Source organism: Anguilla anguilla, chromosome 8 (assembly GCF_013347855.1).
Source record: "Anguilla anguilla isolate fAngAng1 chromosome 8, fAngAng1.pri, whole genome shotgun sequence".
Taxonomy (NCBI): Eukaryota; Metazoa; Chordata; class Actinopteri; order Anguilliformes; family Anguillidae; genus Anguilla; species Anguilla anguilla.
In genome coordinates, this window is record NC_049208.1 from 15,677,740 (window position 1) to 15,699,061 (window position 21,322).

Consider the following 21,322-nt stretch of genomic DNA (forward strand, 5'->3'; position numbering starts at 1 on the left):
CATAAATATTGTTGCAAAGTCAAAACCAAAAAGTCGACAACTGCACGGCATTGTGGGACACGTAGTCTGCGAGTGTCGCAGCGTCGTAGTTTGGCTAGTTGCAAAATCTAGCGAGCCAACTATAAGAACTAGTGAGAGCACAAGTAGTAGGCCTAAGTAAAAGAGAGGGCCAGATTAATTTTTAATTTTTTTTTAAAATAGTAGGCTAACTGAATGAGGTACTGAGTACATCTTGAGCTGAATGATTTCCTGAATAACAAAAAGATAAACAGACAAGAATTTGTGATCTGCTTTCTCACGCACATGGTTCTCACACATACTTGTAGGTTTTGGGGAGACATGTCTCCAATATTTCCATTTTAATTAATTCCTCAAATTAGACCAACAATTGTGAGACTTCATGTTTAACTATGCCAGACTAGGTAGTTTTAATGAAACCTGTAACTATGTTCTAACCTCTCGAATGTTTAAATGAAATATACTAAGCAGCCAGCTCAGCGTACATTGCTTAAATTCTAAACAATATTCATTTGCACAGCTTGGTATTTCCTGAAACAATTCTAGTTACAGTATGCAGTACTCAGTAGGCACAATGGCAACACCCCATATGGAAACTGAATTCATGGACATAGGCTTTGGATTTTCATTTCTGCACTTCAGCTACTTCAGAATCAAAAAATATGTTATGAGCAGGTAGATCACGGGCCTGTGTTCAAGTATTATTTGTTTTTGTGTTTGTATTATTTCAGTTCAGATAAGAAGCCAGTTTGCGAGAGAAGGTCAGAGGTCACCCCACTGAAGAGGGCAGAGAGCAGCCAGGAAGAGCGGGAGCAAGGCCCTGTCTCTCCCTCGGCCAAGGTTGCACGACTGAAGACTGTTCGCAGCCGTTCCGACAGCCAGCCCCTGACCAAGCTGGTGTTTTTCCACTGCCTGGAGAGGGTGGAGACCATGAAGAGCTTCTGGGAGCTGAAGCATATGAAAATGGAGAGATACTTTGTGCAGGTATGGAGAACCCTAGCTATTTTTATTTTTGTGGATCACTGCTATGCTGATGCAGGGAAAGTTCACAGATTCACTTGGGTACCCTCCATACACCCTCTGTGGACTGGATAAAAAGAGCAGGGCTGCACAGCTCTGGCGCTGGAGGGCTGATCTGCATGCTGATTTTTGTTCCAACCACTTACCTTAGTTTTCTGACAACTCCATGACCTATGCTAGTTCACTCCTGTACTTCAGCACAGTCAAATCTTTAGGTTACTCTTGCAGTCTGTGGCTGGCGCTTATACAAATGTCTGATCAAGATGTGAATGAGATAATTAAATAATAAAGAGCTGAAGTTGGCACAAAATCCTGAAACGGATCAGACCTTGTTGTACACCCCTGATATAGAGGCTTCAGTGCATTGAAAGAGCAACCTGGAGTGATCATGGAGTAACGGAGGGCATCTGCTTCTGGATTTCATGCCAGCTTTGGGTCTGAATTATTTAATTAGCCCAATCATTTAGTAATTGATACCTTCGCTACATTGCTTGGTACATTCATGGATGACAGCTGTAGTCTGATCCTGCATCCCAACATGAAACATCTTATTGTGGTTTAATCCAGTTAAACCAGCATAAGTGTATTCAGCTAATTGGATTATTTGGCCAGTATAATTGGTGACAACAAAAATCTACAGAGGCAACACACTGGCTCTACAGGAATGGAATTGCCCACCAGTTTTAGTGGATGGATAGTGGCATCTAGTGGACAAGTACCTTTAGAGCAGGATGTAATGACTGCAGGTCACCATTAGAGGAGTGTCACTACACTACACGATAAAAAGAATACAGAAAAATTGCAGAACCAAACATTTCTTTATAAATTGTATTGTGTTGTCCCATCCTGCTGCGGCAGTGTCAAATTCCATTCCAGACATGTACGCATGGCCTCTGAAGCATGTTCTGCTAGCCAATGTTTTTAATTTTTTATTGTTTTTCATACTGCAGTTACTGAGCTAAGCTACATAGAAACTGCATTGGAAGTCTAAACTTCAAACTCCTGGTACAGGCGGTCTACATGTACTTGATGAATCAGTCATACATTTAGTCTTTTTTAAGGCATTTTGATAAATGGTCTTATCCAGCGTGACTTATATACAAATACAATTGAACTGAACTGGGTTACAATTGCATCTTTCCTTTGATTTGAACATTCAACATGTGAAACATTTCATGAATAAAATTTCACCTTATTTAAATGGCCCATTTTTTACAAACTGAAGAATATGCACTTCAAGATGTCAAACTACCAATCAGTATTCATTTAGTTTCACTGTGATGTGGGTTATTCGTGGTATTGTTATTGACATTAGTTTATTTTGGTTCTGTCAAGGTCTCTGCAGTGGGTCTGTAAATAGCTCTTGGTTTTGACCAGTAGTGGTCAGCTGCATGTGCCGGTAGGTTGGGAGGGATTCTATCATTCTGTCCCAGAGCTATTGCTAAGAGCCAGTGCCTGACACGTCCAAACTGTATGTGTGTCTTTCAAGGAGACAAGGGAATTGGCTAGATTTGTAAAAGTGTGCCCAGGAAATGAAGGTGCTTTTTTTGGCTTACTTTTCATCCTACACATCTTATCCTCTATGTGAGAACTTTCCACATTTTGTATATTTTTTCCCAGAGTAAAGGTTATAAATATCATATATATTGTATTTTCACCACTGTATGGTTTTAAGGATGTTGGCCATATGTTTATATTTTCAGGTCAGGCATCTAGAGTATTTGAAATATTTAGGACTCATTTGTGGTGTGGCACGTTTACTTTCAGCTTGCACTGTACTGGTTTGCAATTGGTCAGTTTTCATTCACTTTGCACTGTACTGGTTTGCGATTGGCCATCTATTTTTTTTTTCTGTTGTTGTTGGGGTGATGATATATTTTGCGCGCTAATACTGAGAGCATTAAGTGCCTATGCTATCATTGTCACTTGCTAATTTTCCTAGAAAAAAAAAAAACGTTAAATATTCAAACAAAGACAGGTAGACAGTTATATTATACCAGAATAAATGATAATTTCACAAATTTGAGGACAGTAATTAAGCATTAAATCTCATAATTAATTTATCAATGAAGATAATTGGTTAGACCAGTAATTCACCTAACCTGGTTTCTTAGGACTGAATTGATTGCTAATTCTTTGGTGAATTAAAACTTGCCCGACCCTCTGGCCCTGTAGTAGAACTGCTTGCCTAAGTGAAAGGGCCGTGGTATCTCTCTCACTCTCACTAAAGTTGTTCGGTGGGCTGGAGGAGTGGCTGTGTCAGACTCACACCAGCCACCCCCCCCCCCCCCCCCCCCCCCGCCCCCGCCCCCCATCTCACAGCCATCCCGCACCTGTCACCCTCCCGTCACAGGGACAGCCCGTCACTACTTATAGGACCCCAGACTGGCAGGTCGCGGGACGCTCCGCGTGACTGGCAGACCCTCTGAGGCTCTCGCTTGTTCAGATACCAGCGTGTAGGAAACCATCCAAAAACGCACCCCCTGCCCACACTCCCCCCCCCCCCCCCCCCAAATCACACACACATCCCGCCCGCCGCGGCACACAGAGACCCACGCTGTCAGTGTGAGGGACCACAGAGTGACAGAGAGTCAGGTACAGGCCCTGGCCGTTGGACACAGACATGGAAAGCATTTTGTGGGGAAGAGGCATCTGGATCGTGAGCAGCATGTGCCTGGTAGCTTCTTACGTCTGGGGGAAACTGTGGAGTTTGCTCCGTTACAGGAGGAAGGGACAGCCCAGCGCACCAGCAGATACACAGGTACCACTTCCCACGCCTCGGATGTGCTCATATTCACGCTGACCTCCTCCTTTTCTTGAGGAGACGAACGTGGCTTTAGGACTGCTTATCGGTGTAGTGCTGTGCGCCCTGTCAGGTTATAGCAAGGTCTCAATCTGTCTTTCAGCCACTCTCCAACCCAAGGTGACTGCTTTTAATGGAGATATACAGAAATTAGAATAATACAAATGTGCCTCTTAAATTGTCTGCTTAGATAAATTTAAATATCTAGTACATATACTGTATATGTTTAAAATAATAAAACAGATCAAAGTAGACAAATCAAGAGGCACATTTGCATCATTCTGATTTTGGTACATCTACAATAAATACAATAACCACTGGTGTAGATATATGTTAACAGTATACCAGAAAATTATCTACATGCATTTTGTCATGCTCAGAATTTTTAACATTGGTTGACTTTTGGGTATAGAAGACTAATCAGAGAAGTAAGGATTAATATTTTTGTCTATTAACTGGTACAACCAATTTAAATTAAAGAAGAAAAAGTCACTATGATGCTCTTCTTCTATTCAAATTTTTTAACTTTTCAAAAGATTTTTTTGCAGATGCTTGTTTCCATAGCAACTTACGCAGATTACATTATTTGACATACAATCCATTTATACAGCCAGATTTTTACTAAAGCAAATCAGGTTAAATACATTACTGAAGGGTGCAATATTAGTGTGCTCACCATTCACAGAACCTATTCAGCACACCATGGTGTTTTTTTTCCAGCGTTGGCATGTAACGATGTCTGATGCAATGACATAATGTCAAGATACAAATTAAATGAGGAAAGTGGTGGTTGGAAATCTTGGATTGCTTGGTTCAACTCTGATTCAGAAATAAACTAAACTAATTAATTATGAATGACGGACTACTTCACACTTTGTTGTGTTTGTGTTTTTGGTTTTTTCTTTTTTTAAGGGAATTTACTGGATTAAATCAAATCTTTTCCTCAAATGCTAACAATACATTGCATAACACCATCCTTTAATGTGCGTTTCAGCATATGTTTGCTTGATACTGTTCTGTTTAGTGAAAGGCTCTCTAACTTATTTTATTTTAGTTCTGTTGATTACCCCCAGATGGAGTTAATCAATGTGTGACTTGGTTCTGATATATCAGACAGCTATTTACATTCCCACAGCCAGTTTTATTGATGTGATGTGAAATATTTAAATATTTATGAGGTGACAGGGAAGACAGGAGCATTTTTTTCTCACCATTCTCCACCCCCCCTCCAAATATTAGCCACCCGGATTGGTCCACTCTGGGCTTGGGGGTGGGGGGTTATGTTAATGGCCTTGTAATTTAAAAAATTCTTATCATTCAGAAACACCAAAGAAAGCACTTGTGCCTTTCACTGTCCTTTGGTGTTCCACTGGTATTTTTGCTTGGCCAACTCAGCTGATGCAATATCTACTAGTAGTTTCTCTCCGTCACCCTCTGTTCTTATCTGCCCTTATCACGTGAGAGGACAAGGTTTTCTCCCTTTGCATCAACACGAAATAATAAGGGCAATATTCAAATAATTAAAAAGGATGTTTAAAGATTACTTTCCCAAAGAAAAAATAAACAAGTAAATTTAATCCAAGGGAAACCAAACGAAAACGGGCAGTTTGTTTGTGTGTTTTTAGCTTCGATCGACTTCCTGCTACATAATTTATGACTAGCATGGAGACCTGTATTTAAAAAAATAAAAATAAAAAAAGTAAGAATTTCTCCATGTGTGGTAATAAACGTTCTGCTTTGCTTTGGAGTCCAAAAAGCAGGCGCGGGTGGAACGGAGGATGACGGTTGTTAGACAGTCTTGATGAATGAGTGATTTGTCTCTGAGGAGAACAAGGACAGCACACTCTGAATGAGTTGCAATGTCTATTATTATAACATCAGTTGTCATGAGAAAGGAAAAATGCTCCCACCATCATTCCCGGAAATATTTGGACAAGACTGTCTTTCACTGAGTCCTTGTACAGGTAACCAGTGTTCATAACCTTCCAGCAGGAAAGTTTTCCTTTCCTATTTTTGTTGACATTGTGTCAATGTCATTGATATTGACATTGTCAGCAATGGTTTTAGGGGAAACTTAATCGTTGATATGAAGCAGTAGTTTTAATTGAGTCCTTGTTTTATTTTTGACTTAGCCACAGGAATCCCTCCTGGCTGCCCTCTGTTGTCGTTGTCTTTGGGGATATCTCTCCAAGAATGCCCCCAAAATGTTTTCTTGTTTAAAGTACAGGCTCTGTGGAGCTATACAACGTGAGGTTCTGGAAATGATGGCTCCCATTTTGCAGAGTTCAACTCATGCTTCCGCACAATGAGTAAGAACAGAATTAGTTAAAACAGAACTTGATGTACACTAAAAAAATATCTGTGAATTTTATGGTAAAAGGCAAAAGTAAAACATTGAAGGTGCAAAATTGTAAAGAGCAGAAATGTAAATAATTTTATGCTTAGCATATTGTTAGTGTTAAACATTAGCATACAACGTTAGCATTATATGATGAAGTGCCAGTATTTTACCACAGTTTGTACATGTCAGCCATCATCAACTCAAGGGGCTCAGCACATGACACTTTCTTTCCCTTTATCTTGAAGTATTGTGAATGAGCTGTTATGGCTGAGAGGCCCCTTAATGAATTTGTGCAGTTTCTACAGAATGTATTTATTACTTTAGAGGGGCCCCTGGTTTTTACTTTTACGCCCCTCTATTACTGTGAAGGGTAGAGTGGCCCCTAAAAGTATTTTACAGTACAGAGGCCCAATAATATATTTTTACAGTAAAGGATAGAGTGCACCCTGAAAGCATTTTACAGTAGATAGGCCCTTGAATATATATGAACTCTAAATGGTAGAGTGTCCCCTGGAAGTGTTTCACAGTCGAGAGGCCCTTGAATATATTTTTTCTGTAAAGGATAGAGTTTGTCCCTGACAGGGGTTTTATAGTAGAGGGGCTCTCGAAAATAATTTTTACTGTAAAGGGGCCCCTCGTTGTTTTCTGGAGTAGAGTGGCCCCTGAAAGTGTGCTCACAATAGAGAGGTCCTTGAAAATGTCTCTTCTGTGAAGCAACCCCTGATTGTTTTGTACAAGCGAAAGGCCCTCAAGTGTTTTTACAGTTGAGGTCCTGGGGACTCCCTGCAACAGGCTCAACAAGCTGTTGGTCAAGCGGAATGCTGTTGGTCCAGTTGGTCCTGCTGCTTAAGCCCTGGGATTGCATTTGTGATGTAAGGAAGGCTTTAGTGTGTTTGTCCTTCACAGTGATAGTGTGTGTGTCAATCCCATATAGAAGTGTTATTCTATATAGTGATTGTGTCATTCTTGTTCTATGAGATTGTGCTTAGCCTCTCCTTCTGGAGGTTTCTACAGTCTGTTTCTATGATTTGATGATGCAGCTGTTTGACTTTTTTGCATTGCTTGTGAGTTTGTGTAAACAATTTACAAACTTTTTTTTATTAAAAACTTTTATTTAGTTTTTATTGAACTGTCCATTTTTCTACCTTATTATGATGGAGGGAGATATAAAGGAAAAACATACATTAGCAAAACAGTTTTTTTCCCCATCTTTGCCTCAGTGGGTGTGGTTTAATCAGGAGGCGCGTGTCACAGATCTGAGGTTGCCAGGCTTTAGGCTTTCTAACAGGCATCTGAACCGCAAACACTGTTAGTGAATTGTCATTGGGTGTGCTGACAGGGTATGTGCATGTTTGAACAGTTGGTGCTGTGTGGCACTATGATACAAGCCATTGACATTAAGCTCATAGCAGCTCAGGGACGGGGAAAGACAACCGATCCCTACTCCACCACAAAAACAACAGGGGCCCATTTTATAAATAGACTCTGTGTACATGCATGCAGACCCATCTACATTACACATAGGCGGGGGTTTTGAAGAACACAGGACTGACCTCGGGCAATTAGTCTTCAAGGGTGATTAAAGAACTTCTCAGTGAGAGCCTGGTTTTACAGTCTGTCAGCATGGCACTTTGTCAATATTTTAAGAGGGCAATAAGACTCCCAAATTCCCTTGTTTGCTAGTAAATTGAAGTCATTTTAAATATCCCTAGGAAGGAAAAGCAATTAAATTCAAGCCAGATGGCAGCAATTCCACAGGTCAAATTTAGGACTGTGCTTCTTCGTCTTGTCCATAACATTGGTTCTTAAAAATAAAAGTAATGATACTAAATAGAATCTGGCCTCTGGGTATCCTTACCCCAAGGATATTATGTTAGATACACCCTGCACTTCACAGAATAATACTGTAAGACAGAGGCGTCACTTGGGGGGTGTGGGGGGTGCGGACCGCACCATCAGAGGCGGGTGACACCGAAATGACTGGCAATACATTTTTTTGTGCAGTGGTTGTCTGGCAGTCGGAGGTTTGCCGGTTTGATCCCCCGTCCTGGGCGTGTCAAAGTGTCCCTGAGCAAGACACCTAACTCCTAATTGCTCCCAACGAGCTGATTGTTACCATGCATGGCATCCTTTCACCGTTGGTGTGTGAGTGTGTGTATGAATGGGTGAATGAGAGGCCTCAATTGTAAAGCGCTTTGGATAAAAGCGCTTTATAAATGCTGTTCATTTACCATCCGCCACACCACTCTTCCCCAATCCTCCAATCGGCTTCAAGAGTAGCTTCATGGTAGCGGAAGAATGGAGTGTTGTTATTCTGAAATGGTGGATGTGTCTTTCGCAAAAACCATTGCTTAGGGTAAGGATACCCATGGGGCTAAGATACCCTGAGGGCAAATTCCACAGCCAAAAAGTCCATCAAGTGTTTCAGTGTGAATCTTCAATGACCTCTGCTGGTCAAAGGAGAAATGTTCCAAAATGTTTGGTGAGGAGGAAAATTTTTCTGCCATATGCAAATACAAATGAAACGTGGCCCATTAATAGTGTTTACAGGGTGAACTCTATTTAAATATTAAATATTTAAATCAATGTAAGAATAATGCACAAAACCACATAAACAAGAACAGTTAATTCTTTATCAATTAATTATTGTCATTGTACAATGCATGTGTCATCCAAAGACTGGAGTCAAATTCACTCTTCTGTGGACTTGGACTGCACAACAAAATTCATTTGAACCTGTTCTTTGCAGTTTACTCCTGCACCCAATCAAAATGCACCTCTAGGTTCCCATTATCGTACACTTAGCCTGTACTGAAATGGAGTTCCACAGAATCCAGTGCATATCATGTTATAGTCCATCTGCTACTCTAATAGAAACTGACACCCCACGAAGGAGCAGCGGTGGTAAATGATCTCTGAACTTCGCAGTCCACGGCCCTGCTCATTTTCCAAGAAAACGGGGGTGTGTGAATTCTGATGAGTGGCGGCAGAGTGCTGCCCGCTCCGGGGTGTCTGGTCTCACTCTAAATCACATGGCACCCCCTTCCCTGTTCTCCTGCCAGGGTTCCAAGGTTATGTAATGGTTCTGAGTGGGCTGTGCCAAAATGTGCTGAAGAGGTGACCCCTCCCTGTAAAGAGAGAGTGGGAGAGGGAGGGAGAGTGTGAGTGTGTGTGTGTGTGGGGGGGGGGGGGGGGGGGGGGGGGATAAATCCTAAGCGCAGTCATCACAGATAAACTCTTTTTTTTTACTTTTGATGCTCAATTTCCTTTTCATTTACCGCACAAACAGATATTTGGCAGACGCTCTTACGTACAACAAAGTGTATAACCATAACCAGGAACAAGTGTGTCGAAAACCCTAGAGAGAAGTACCGTTCCAAGTGCAGGGAACAACCGCATAGTTTAACTAGGACCCTGTAGGTTAACCTGAATAGCACTAACACAAACAGCTCTCCCAATTCACTAGATTCTTTCAAATGTCATACATCATTTTAAAATACTAAAAAGAGAGAAAGAGGTGGAGTCCTAGGGAGAAAGCTGTTTTTCCTGATATCCTTTCCTAAATATCACAAGATCAGAGACATAGTCCAGATTCGGAAGAAATAAGAGCAGGTGATGACACCTGAGATGACAGCTGGCATCGCAGTAGAATGACAACGTAAAATCACGAGGGTAGAGAAGTCGCAGTGGGGACACTCAAATAAGTATCTCCGTAACCTGTAAACTAAAGCTGTACCTGTGCTGCTCGTATGCCCCTTATACATGTCCCACACAGAACTTACACTTCTGTTTCTGTTGGTGGGGGTGAGCTAAAAAGATACAAGCACAGGGTCTGTCATCACCATCAATATGGGCAGAGCAGATCATATATCCTGGACCTGTATTTGTACCAGATCATGAAGGAGAAGTGTGCAGGGTGTAGGTATGGTCCCATTACATTACATTTATCCAAATCGACGTACAAAAAGTGCATTACATGGTCATAGAAAACTACTAAACACAGGTTCAGTAAGATACAGTACTTATTTTATACAGCTATTTCTAGCCAAGAACACAGTTTAGTTCACACAGTGAACACTATTCTGACCTAACCTCTGCAAAGCCAACTAGGCAGAAGAATGAGCTACAGTATTAGGACAAATACAAATTACCAAAAAGTGCTGGGATGGGGCAACATGTAACAAGTGTCATAAAAGTGGGGTGGGGGGGTGGATTTAGTCTTCAGGCCACGGCGGAAGATGGGTAGTGAGGGGGAGGTTCGACAATGCACAGATACTGTGGAGGAGTGGATGGAGCCATATATATATATATATATATATATATATATATATATATACGTGTATGTGTGTGTGTGTATATACTGAATTAATTGCCTGTACTCATGCACACAGTAATCAGCACTTATATAGGTAACATTGTCTTGTATAGTAGTTATCACTGGAATAATGTATGTATATATTTATGCATGCATACATGCATTTCATGCGCTTATACAACACTTGAAATGGATATATAAAATCAGCAATGTGAACACTGACAGTGTTGTAGCGACACATATATGAAACCAGACTATTTAAAGGGCAGTCTTGTCAAAATCATTTGATATGTTACATAATGTGTTTGGAAGATTACTTTGATGACAGAGGAGGATGACTGCAAAGTGCTGTTAGCCCAGAGCTGACCATTGGTCCTGACTGCCAATTATGTAACGAGATTTAAGGGCTTGTAATCTCAATGGCAGTTGAAGTAGCCTACATCGTACGTATCATAAGTCAGATCTGGTTGTCGCTGTTTGCTGAAGAACCCCTTGGGTACAGTAAATTATAGATGGATTGAAGGGTAATTTTGTAGTCTGTGAATTTTATTTATTTATTTATTTATTTATTTAGGGTCTATTTGATAGGGACAGATTTCAAATATGCATTGAAAAACTGAAAACACAGATTTGCTGCACCATAGTGTTTGTAGTTCTCCCTATACCCGTCCCTAGAGGGGCTTTTTGTATAAGAGAAAGATAGAAAAGAAGAAAAAATAAATTTAAAAGTATTAAATTGCTGACATGTTATACAGTACATCAGATTCAAATGATTACACATGATTTACACATGGCTGCAAATATGAATTCTGACATGATTTTGTGAAATAAAATTCAGACGTGTTTGAATATTTGTTGTATCACCCATGACTTGGTGTTTGTCTTAAAATCTTAAAATCCAGAACTTTGCTCCTTTCACAGAAAAAGCTGTTTAGCCAAGATATGTTTTACAAAGTGGAACTCTGCATTTACCATTTACAGCTTCTTGTTTAGACCTACCAGAGTTATGCAGTATTTTCACAGTACGTATTTGAGGTTGAGGAGTAAGGTCATTTAAACCAAAGCCATTTAAAGTCCTCCCTCCTCTTCATTCCTTTCTTCTGAAACGGCAGGTTTGCCAGGTAGCCTCTATATTTCCATCCTTCTTGGTTGGGTTGGAGTATTAAAAAAAAATTATTCTAGTGATAAAAAATATGCATTGAGAGGTTTTAATTAACAACAAACTTTTGAACAAAAACGGAGTTGGAAGTCATCACACCATCACAGTAACTAGAGTATGGTTCAAAAGCATTTGTCTATTTTAATTATTAAAGTAACACAGGATTGTTTCTTGACAAGAACACATAAAAATCACACACTATCTTGCAAACAAGGACAAATGCAGTCACCCAAGTATCACTTCAGTGGTCCACCAACTAGGCAGGAATGCCAGTCTGCCTATGTCACAGTGCCCTCTGGTGTTAGTCTTTTTGTAGTGCAAATTCCAGTAAACTGACTGTATCCAACAGAATGTGGAAACCACTGGTTTATTTATGAAATGTATTCTGTTGTGTGATCATAAAGGTCATAGAGATGAACTGGTGTGTTTTCATTCATATCGAAGAAGATTTCAAAATATATTTGGAGAACAATCACTCATGAAAAATACAACTGCACTGCCCCACAGTGGTAGCAAATCAAGTGTAGTCTAAAAGGTAAAGAGGACAGCTGAAAGTTAAAGGTGATTACTAAAAAGTAAAGAGGATTTCTCAGAATGGTGTTTAGTGAAAAGTTAAGAGGACAGCTGATAGCTGATAGGTAAAGGGATTTGCTAACAGGTAAAGGGGATAGCTGATAGGTAAAGGGGATTGTTAACAGGTAAAGGGGATAGCTGAAAGGTAAAGGGGATTGTTGAGCTGTCTGAAGTGAGAGGACCATTTTCAGGTGAGCATTCCTGGCTCCTGACAGGCGGGATATGATTAATTTGAGGGTCGATTGGGACAGGGGGCCGCTGTATCCTTGAAGTGCCCTGGGATAGGACAGAGTGTACTAGCAAGGACCCATATTCCTTTTTCATTTTATCTGACCCCTTGCCAAAATGTCTAATGCCACTGGGGTCAAACTGCTCCACTGGTCACTCCCAACACAGGGTCAGTTTACTTTGTCAAAAATCTGATGCTGTCAAGTTAAATTTAAATATATTTTACTCAGTGTCAGCGTACTTGGGTTAGTGTCTGTGTGTGTTTTTGAATCAATGTTTACATAAATGATGAATGATTTTTTTAAATGCAGACATTTTACTTTTTTACCAGAGGGATTTTAGCTATTTTTTAAAAATATTTCTAGGATAAATACAATTGTCTCCAAAACACACATCTTTTATGTAATATTATAACACATATCAGGTCAGATGCTACATGCAAACTGTCCAGAACTGATCAGATACATTGATAATTGACTGGACCATGTTTCTTGACCTTTGTTCTATTAAGCAACACCCTGAGTTGGCCAGAGGAGGATGGACTTCCCCTACTGAGTCTGGTTCATGCCAAGGTTTCTTCCTACATGTCATCCAGGGTGTTTTTCTTTGCCACTGTTGCCATTCGGCTTGCTTTGTGAGGATTTCGGGCCTAGGTATTCTTTCACAAATAATTTGTAAAATGTGGTATATAAGTGAATTTGATTAATGGATTTAAAACAGGTAACTACAAAGAGGTCGATGGAAACGTCTTGGTGGTGTGTCCCCATACTAAAATGGCATACACTGAAGATACCTCTGTAAATAAATAGTACAGTAAAGGTTTTTAATGTGGCTTTGGACTGCCACTGTTCAGTGATACACTCTGTATGCTGGATTTAACTCCTTTCCTTCCTCATTGTTTGACTGTGGAGGGAGTTACTTTTTTTAACTTCCTGTCAGGGCTATTTCCTAAGATGCAGGAGGTCTGCTTTTAGGGTCAGGGCCGGGTGATGACAGAGCAGCAGCTAGCCTTCTGCACATATCCATTTACAGACTTTAGTTTTCCATGCAGCGGAAAGTACAGTTTATACTTCGATATCCATATCGGCAAGTTCCAACTTCAGCACTTCTCTCATTAATGTTTCAGACACCACTAGGTACAACTTGCCCTATAAAGGCCAGGAAGCATACAACTCACAGCTTGATATGCTTTTAGCTAGAAACATTGGGGCAGCACAAAATGATACAAGCCTGGAATAACTGTTCAACAAAATTGTCTTATAGCTAGGCTAAGATTTTAAACATTTTAAACATTTTAGCCTGTTCCCTTCTAATTCCTTCTAATACCAGACACTGGCAGATGGTGGCCAAAAGATAATAATAACAATAATAATAATAATAATAATAATAATAATGTTGCAGGCTGAAAAGTTCTTGCCTGACAGAAGTGCATGTGACACTGCAGAAAAGCTTCGTGCTGGCTCTGTAGGATTCCTTTCAGCGTTGTAACAGGTGAGAAGTTTCTCTTCCTCTCACCATCTGCACTCGTCCTTCGATGACGGCATGTGGCAATCGCACAGCGCCGGGCGCTCGTCACTGGGTCCAGCTGCGCAGGTTCCAGGACGTGAGCGCAGGATCAAGAATGATGCTGGCATCACTGGTATTTCAGTGCTAAGTGCGGGAGTATGGTGTTATAAATGTGATCAGAGGTTTACGTAATAGCTAGCTGGATTGTCTTAAAGTGACCACAGCCCATGCGTAGTAAGGAGTAAACTTAAATACGTTGTTTCTTACCTTTTAAACAATTGTTATTTGTTATTTATATTGTTATTTGAATCTAACCTATTACTTCAGAACCAATACAAACTGATTTGATTGGCTGTGAGACAACCGACTTCCATAGCGTAGTATTATGTATGTGCTCACAGTGGAATATTTTAATAGGTATTATTGGATTGTTGAGCTTTACAGAAACATTAATGGGTATTGGGAGTCCTTTATTTGAAGCTGTGACAGTAAGTGTACAGGGCCTCATATTTAACATGTATAAAAAATATCCAGGTCTATGGAAATTTACTGCCCCTGATTTTCCATCTTTGGTGAAAGGAATACCAAGTTTAAAGCCCCATTTCATGGTTAGTAAATCGACACAAGCTGCATGAAACAGCAAATGGTTTGGGAATAGGCTCCCTGTCACTGTTTTCGAGGTGTACTCCGGGGCCGTCTATAGTCAGCACCCCCCACCACCACCAACGCAGCATCACCTGTTCTTTGCATTGTGCATATATCCATTCAAAACGAGGGTAAGGTGCAGCACATGGACATGGTGGCAACTCAGGAAAGAGTTAGCCATTGCTGTTGATGTGCTTGGAGCTCATGTCACCATTTTGCACATAGGGCCCTGTTTTTCTGCAAGTGAGCACAAATTTTAAAATGAAAATGACCCTCGTGCTTGCATGGGATTACAACACAAGGTGGTGTGCAGCCCCTGTTACGAGAACCTTCTTTAAACACGAGCAGACGGAGGTTATTTTCCGCCAGACCGAGCTGCCTCAGTCTCAGTTTGCAGGTCATAACCCCTCAGACGTCAACAGTATCTTTTACTGACCTCAGCTTCCCTCTGTCCTTGTTCCATGCTCCTGTCCAGGTTTTTTTCATTTGATATCCTTCACAATGCGGATTTCAAAAATATAGGCTGAGCTCCACGGTAACTTTGTGCTGACATAGATCAGTTGACCAGTTACTTAATCTGCCTTGTCTTAAGATCAAAAATATTTATTTCAATTATTTAAAATTTTTTTAAAAAAAAATCTCAAAACATTTTGAAATAAACAGCACTTTGCAGTCCATACAGGTATTTTCCACAGTAACTAGGAATACACATTCTTCCAGATGCTTCCACTTTTCTTTACTCACATGAAAAGTATGATAATAATTTATCATCTTGATTAAACATTAATGATAATTAATATTAAATGTCATTACATATAGACTACATTTAAACATATGTACAAGTACAATAGGCTTACCTCAGTCATACGCTATAGCTTGCTTGTTTTTTAAACCACAGAATCTCCTTTTTCTTTCTTCAGTATTTTTTACTGCAAACATTTATGTCCACTGGCCACCTGGGGGACTCCCAGTGCATATCCCTGTGTGAGCGTGCAGTGTCCGATCTCCCCTCGTGTTGATGAAAATGGCACATGCTCTCATGTTTTTTTCATATTTAAATGGGTTTATAGGGTATAAGAACAAGGTTCCAATTACAGTTCATAAGTAAAAACTGATCCGTAACTACCTCGGTTGTGTGCAAGACGGACCTCGTACAGAGAAGTTAAAGAGATACGCTCGTTGGAAGAAAGGCAACTAATAAATCAAAGCTATCTTCTTCTCCCATTTCATTATCGGGGGCCAAAGATCTTGAAGTTCAAGTTGAAGCCAAGTCCAGCACCACTGCCTATAGTGAGCACTGTGTAGGCCTGCCAGGAAATTCAGGGACAAGCCGGTCTCGTGTGAGCTACCAATGGGATGGGTTTTTGTGCTTTACAGCCCTAACTGTTGAATAAGACCCACACGTTAGGCATCAGTGTTGCCAGTATCAAGGATGGGTATTTTGGCATTAGCAGTGCAAAATGCCTCTTCGATCTCCGGGGGAAAGATGTAAGCAAATTATGCTGCATGTACGGATGCCTTGGAACACTGAAGTGTTGGCAATGCTCAATTATATCTTTATTTACATAGCACCATTCAGCACAAGGTGCTGCTGCACATTCTTGCCTTTCTGCCTGTCCTGTTCTCACCCACAAGTGGTCATGCAATGTGAAATGCAAATAAAGCACACTGCCCAAAAATGAGAAATATAGGCTATGGATTATAACTAATATATTACCTAGGTGCAAACAAAGTTGGTTATGCAACAATTTTTAGAGTAATTTATGCAGTTATTGCATATGATGCAAGCTTTCCATGGAGATAAAATTATTTCCCAGTAGCTAACTGTAAGCAGGTTAACTGGGAAACAGCTTCAGTTTAATTGTAAGAAACACTGTCATGTAAAGAAGATCACTTTTTTAGAAGACATTGTCTTGACATGGAAGTTTTTTTAATGAAATGTTGTGTAGAAAATATTGCTGTTTGGAGGTATTCCAGGGGTCATTGAAGGGCGAGTCTTTTTACTTCAAAAAGTCCAATGTAGTTATTTAAATGATGGATGAAACTGTTTACATGGCCATTATACTTGCAGAAAACAGAATATAGCTATATTGTATGTTAAGCCTCAGGAACTGCACACTGTAGTTGTGTGTGTGTGTGTGTGGGGGGGTGGGGGGGTTATTGTGTGTTTTCAGCTGCTGCCTGAAACTATGGGGGTGGGGATTGGCAGAGAAGGAATGCAGTCTGTGTATTTGAACTCCGAAAAGTTTTTGTTGTTCAGCTAAAAGTTATCGTAGTGACTTAAACTTATCTAAATATCATGCATACCAAATTTTGTGTTTATTGGATGTAGGGGCACATCTGCAATAATGATTTGAATAATGTGAGTTTGAAGTGGTGCTGTAGTGCCACCTTGGGTGGTAGGCTTGCAAAATGAAATACACATGATCTACATGGGTCCCTTTTCAATTTGTATATTTTCAAAATTTGAACAGTTGTTGGATTTAAAGGATGTGTGGTGAAATATCTGTTCCACGATTTTTGCATATTCATATTTGATTGTCTTTTAGAATCTTTAGACGGCGGGGGTGTACTTGTTAGGACTGAGGGAGGGAAGCTTAATATTTTTCAAAAAACACCCCCTACAGGCTATATTACACTATAACACTGTGAACCTGCACACCTTTGTCCACAATAGAGCTGTCTATCATCTCCTGAAGTATCATCTGTAATTGAAATTATAGTCATGTGGACATCTTTTGAGATATCAAAATTTCTGTCACAATTTACCACAGGGACATGCTGTAGATTGCACGTTAAAATTTGGTGAGAATTGAGCTAACATTGTAGAAGTATTAAAAAGTTTGAAAATGGTGAAAATTCAATAAGGCAGACACTAGTTCTATGATATAATTTGTTCCGAATGAGGTGGTAGACAATTTGGTGGATGAATGTTAAATGGGAATGTTAAACAATTAATTTTTTAATTGTTACAATTTTGCAACAGAGTGCTGGTTACTGTACATTCATGTCATGCATAATAAATTGGCAGCCATAATAACAATCCCTGCCAAATATTGTGAGTTTTTGAGCATGGGAAAGGCATGAAAATGTAGTGAGATTTGGAATAATAATAATAATAAGAAGAAGAAGAAGCAGAATAAGAATAAGAAGAAGAAGAAGAAGAAGAAGAATCCTAGGCAAAACAATAGGGATCCTAATTAAAACAAAGGCAAGGCAAGAACAGACAGGGTCAAACAGACTACATATAGATGAATGAAAGCAATGAAAACTCATCTCAAAATAACAAAAACTTAAAAGATAAAAAGATAAATAAAATGATACCCAGCAGGGTTTATAGTGTCATAAAATCAGTCAGTTATGAATCAATTTTCAATATAGATTTTCATTTCTGGTCATTTTATTTTAGTACTTAGTACTACTGCATATGTTTATATAAATAAAGGTACATGTGACTTAAATTAGTAAAATAATGGTACATGGTTAAATGATTCCCTTTTTATACCTGTTCAGTCTTTTTGTGAAAACAACATAATGAGTGTTATTAATAGTAAAGAACAGAATGGGTAAACTAAAAATGAAAACTTTCTAAGATGATATTTTTACATGCGCTCATTTGAATAATTATGTGAGGAAATGGAATCATTTCCTTTTTCAGTTAATGTTTGTAATGTTTTATGTAATGCTTGATCGATGGAAAACGTACATACACAAATGTGCGTATGTTTTATCGGAGAACATTCATGTGCCCTTTAAAAAAAGAGCATACTGGCAATGCTAGGTCTAGAGGAACACCTGGCACCACGAAGGCTGCAGTGGCCAAACATTTGAAGCATCTCAAATGTCAAACCAGTCAGCCGAAGCCAAGGTCCCCATGGGTCCCAAAGTCAGAGTGCCAGCCAGTCCCTGTGATGACGTGGAGCAGCGTCCTGCATTTAGGGTGGGCGGCTCATTCTATTCTTAATACTCCCCACCAGGTCTACTGAGGCTCAGCCACTTTGAATGGAGAAGGACAGGCACAGGGGCAAGCTCGACTTTGTCCGATTACCCCATTGTCAGCCTGTTGGCTTCACTGGCTGGATTTTGCATGGTTATCGTGTTTGTGATTGATTGATTGTTTTTTTTGTTTTTTGTTTTTTGGCTGTCTCTCAAAACTTTTTTTTTTTTTGTGGTTGTAGAGGATTTTTTTCTCTCATTGCTACACTAACTTTGAGGGTCTTATAGTGAAGGAGAATACATAAGGGCAAATCTGGCTGGCATTGTCAAAGTAGGGATTCAGTCTTTTTTGTGGATACTGGCAACGGGCAGTGATAGGTCATTTCAGGAGAACTGATCCTGACTGAGTCCTCACACGTGGGCAAAGTGATGAGCTCCAAACTGGTGAGCTCTCTGGCCAAGGTTTACGACCACAAAGCTACGCTTGGCAGGGCTAAGCCAGGAAAGATGGCGGGGGATGAGGAGGATCAACATGCCCACAAATTCAACCTCATCCAGGTGAAGATAGAATCCCTGAGCGAGAAGATGGACAAGCTCATTCACCTCCAGGGGAGGGTCCTCTACCGGCTGGATGGCATGTCGCAGGAGATCGGAGACATCGAGCAAGATGTGGAGACCTTGATGGTGGACAAGGAGGAGGTCTGGGTGCCACCACCACCACCCCCCAGGCCACTGGAACAAGCAGGCACCAACCAGGTTAAGGAGATGTGCCGGGAGATGACCACCATCATGACCGCGGTGAACCAGCGGTCAGAACAGCAGGCTAAGAAGCTGGATGGGATGGAGATGCTGATGCTCAGCATCCAGGAGGTGATCAGCTTCATTGGGGAGACGGTGAAGGGCTCTCAGCTCATGGAGCTCCTTTTCAAAAGAGGCTCCTCTTCATCCAGAGAGGAAGCAGCCTCACCCCCACCGAAGGAGAAAGCCAAAGATAAGGGCAAAGAGACTGCTGAAAGGCATGGGTCTGCAGACAAGGGCGAGTCTGTGCTCAGCAAGAAATTAGACAAGGTGAGGACTGGGAAACCTCCTCATCTGTGTGTGTGTGTGTGTGTGTGTGTGTGTGTGTGTGTGAGAGAGAGAGAGAGAGAGAGAGAGCCTATTTAATGTACTTTCTCTTTGTAAAACACTATTAAGTTAGTCTCATTTCTGTTGAGAACACATCCTCTCTATGTCTCTTGGTGTTAAAAGCTCCCAAGTGGACATTTAGGTGTCAAACAGACCACCTTATTGCCATACTATATGTGCATGTCTCATTTTCCATTGGACAATGGGTTTTATTGAAGAGGCGCTAACTATAATTGTGCGTGAATATATTCCTTTGCTCTCCTGACCTGCCGATGTTATTCTGCTTTTTAACTATGAAAGAATTTCCACTCCAAGCATTCCTGGTATTCCTGAGTGTGTGGGAAATAACAGGCTGTTGTTGCTGCTCCATTCATTTAACTTCACATAACCGTCTAAGCATGCAGAGGAGAAGGTATTCACCCGCAATATTTTTTAATAGCCTTTCCATCATCATATGCAACCAACCCATTCATTTACCTCCAACTTCATGAGAGAACAAAATTGATACTGTCATTGCCCCTAAGTCCTCCTTGTATTTTTTTTGTTTTTTTTTATAAAATAAAAGAGGTTTCAATTTGCACAGGGAAATGCACAGGAAATGGTTTATTAAAAAAAAAATTAAACAGGTCATGGCGAATCATGTTCAAAGAGAAAGGGTAAATTAAAAGATAGTCATGTGCCGTGATCTGGAAAAACCAAGCAGAAGGTCTGACCTGAGATGTTTTTGAGCCCCTACTATCAGCAGGGACGAAGCTGCTAAAAATGGGGGGGGGGGGGCTTTCAATTCAACTTCTGTTGAACTCTCTGTGCCATTCTGTGACCTGTAACATATAACACTCTCATTGCCGCTCTTTCCAAAACAACATGTGCAGGCTTTAACATCTCTCATAAGGGATGCTGAAGGAAATTAAGCCAACAATTGCTGGCTTAATTGCAGGGTGTCCATTTGGTTATTGATAGATGGCTGAACATCTCATGTGACAACAAATAATTTTTTATGTTTGCCAGTGTCTGCCCTGTGTGAAGGTCCATCCATTTCCTGTCTGTGTGATTCCAAAGTGAATATAGACATGGAGGTCATATTTGGTCACTGTCTCACCTTCAGATGGAAGAGATACGAGCAGCAAAGCTGAGTTGTCACACCCAACCTCTGGTGATTGGGGTTTGACTGCAAAGCCTTTTTGAGCCAGTTAAGGAGATATGCTGTGACTGACCTAGGGGAACAGAGACCCCCACTCTGTAATGCACTGTAAATATGTGTGATCCACTGTGGATTACGGAACAGCCCCCGGTATAGAGTTGCACTGAGGCACTCATCCCATAGAAAGTCACGGAAGCCGAATGTACAGGAATGTTCTGGGACTACAGGAGCCCCCTGCTGTTTGTGCTTATGCATGTGTGAAGGGGGAGAGATATGGAGACGATCCGTGAGCCTTGGGTGGGTGTCAGGTTTCTGTCTGCTGTTTGTGATGCGTCCGCCAATCAGCGGTGGTGTTCACTGTCCCCCTCCCTCCCCTTGCAAGGTGGTGGTGGTGGTGGGGGGGGCCCTTGAGATAAACATGCTAATGTGTCATTTATCACACCCAGCTCTTGGAAGACAGCTCTTGCACGCCAATGGCAATTAATTTTACACTTTGATTTCGAAATGCTGTT

At 40.7% G+C, this 21,322-nt stretch overlaps 1 protein-coding gene across 3 annotated transcripts in view; it reads left to right on the forward strand.

The window, feature by feature from the left end:
- The window catches only part of mylk4a (myosin light chain kinase family, member 4a), a 39,679-nt gene that overhangs the window by 6,704 nt on the left and 11,653 nt on the right, over positions 1-21,322 (forward strand). Inside the window, exon 2 of one of the 3 annotated variants that reach the window (XM_035431083.1) lies at positions 750-1,002. In XM_035431083.1, the coding sequence (XP_035286974.1) occupies positions 750-1,002 (253 nt within the window). Of the gene's footprint in view, positions 1-749; positions 1,003-3,581; positions 3,800-18,568; positions 19,613-21,322 lie in introns of those variants that run through there. The other 2 variants (XM_035431084.1, XM_035431082.1) reach the window with 2 other exon arrangements.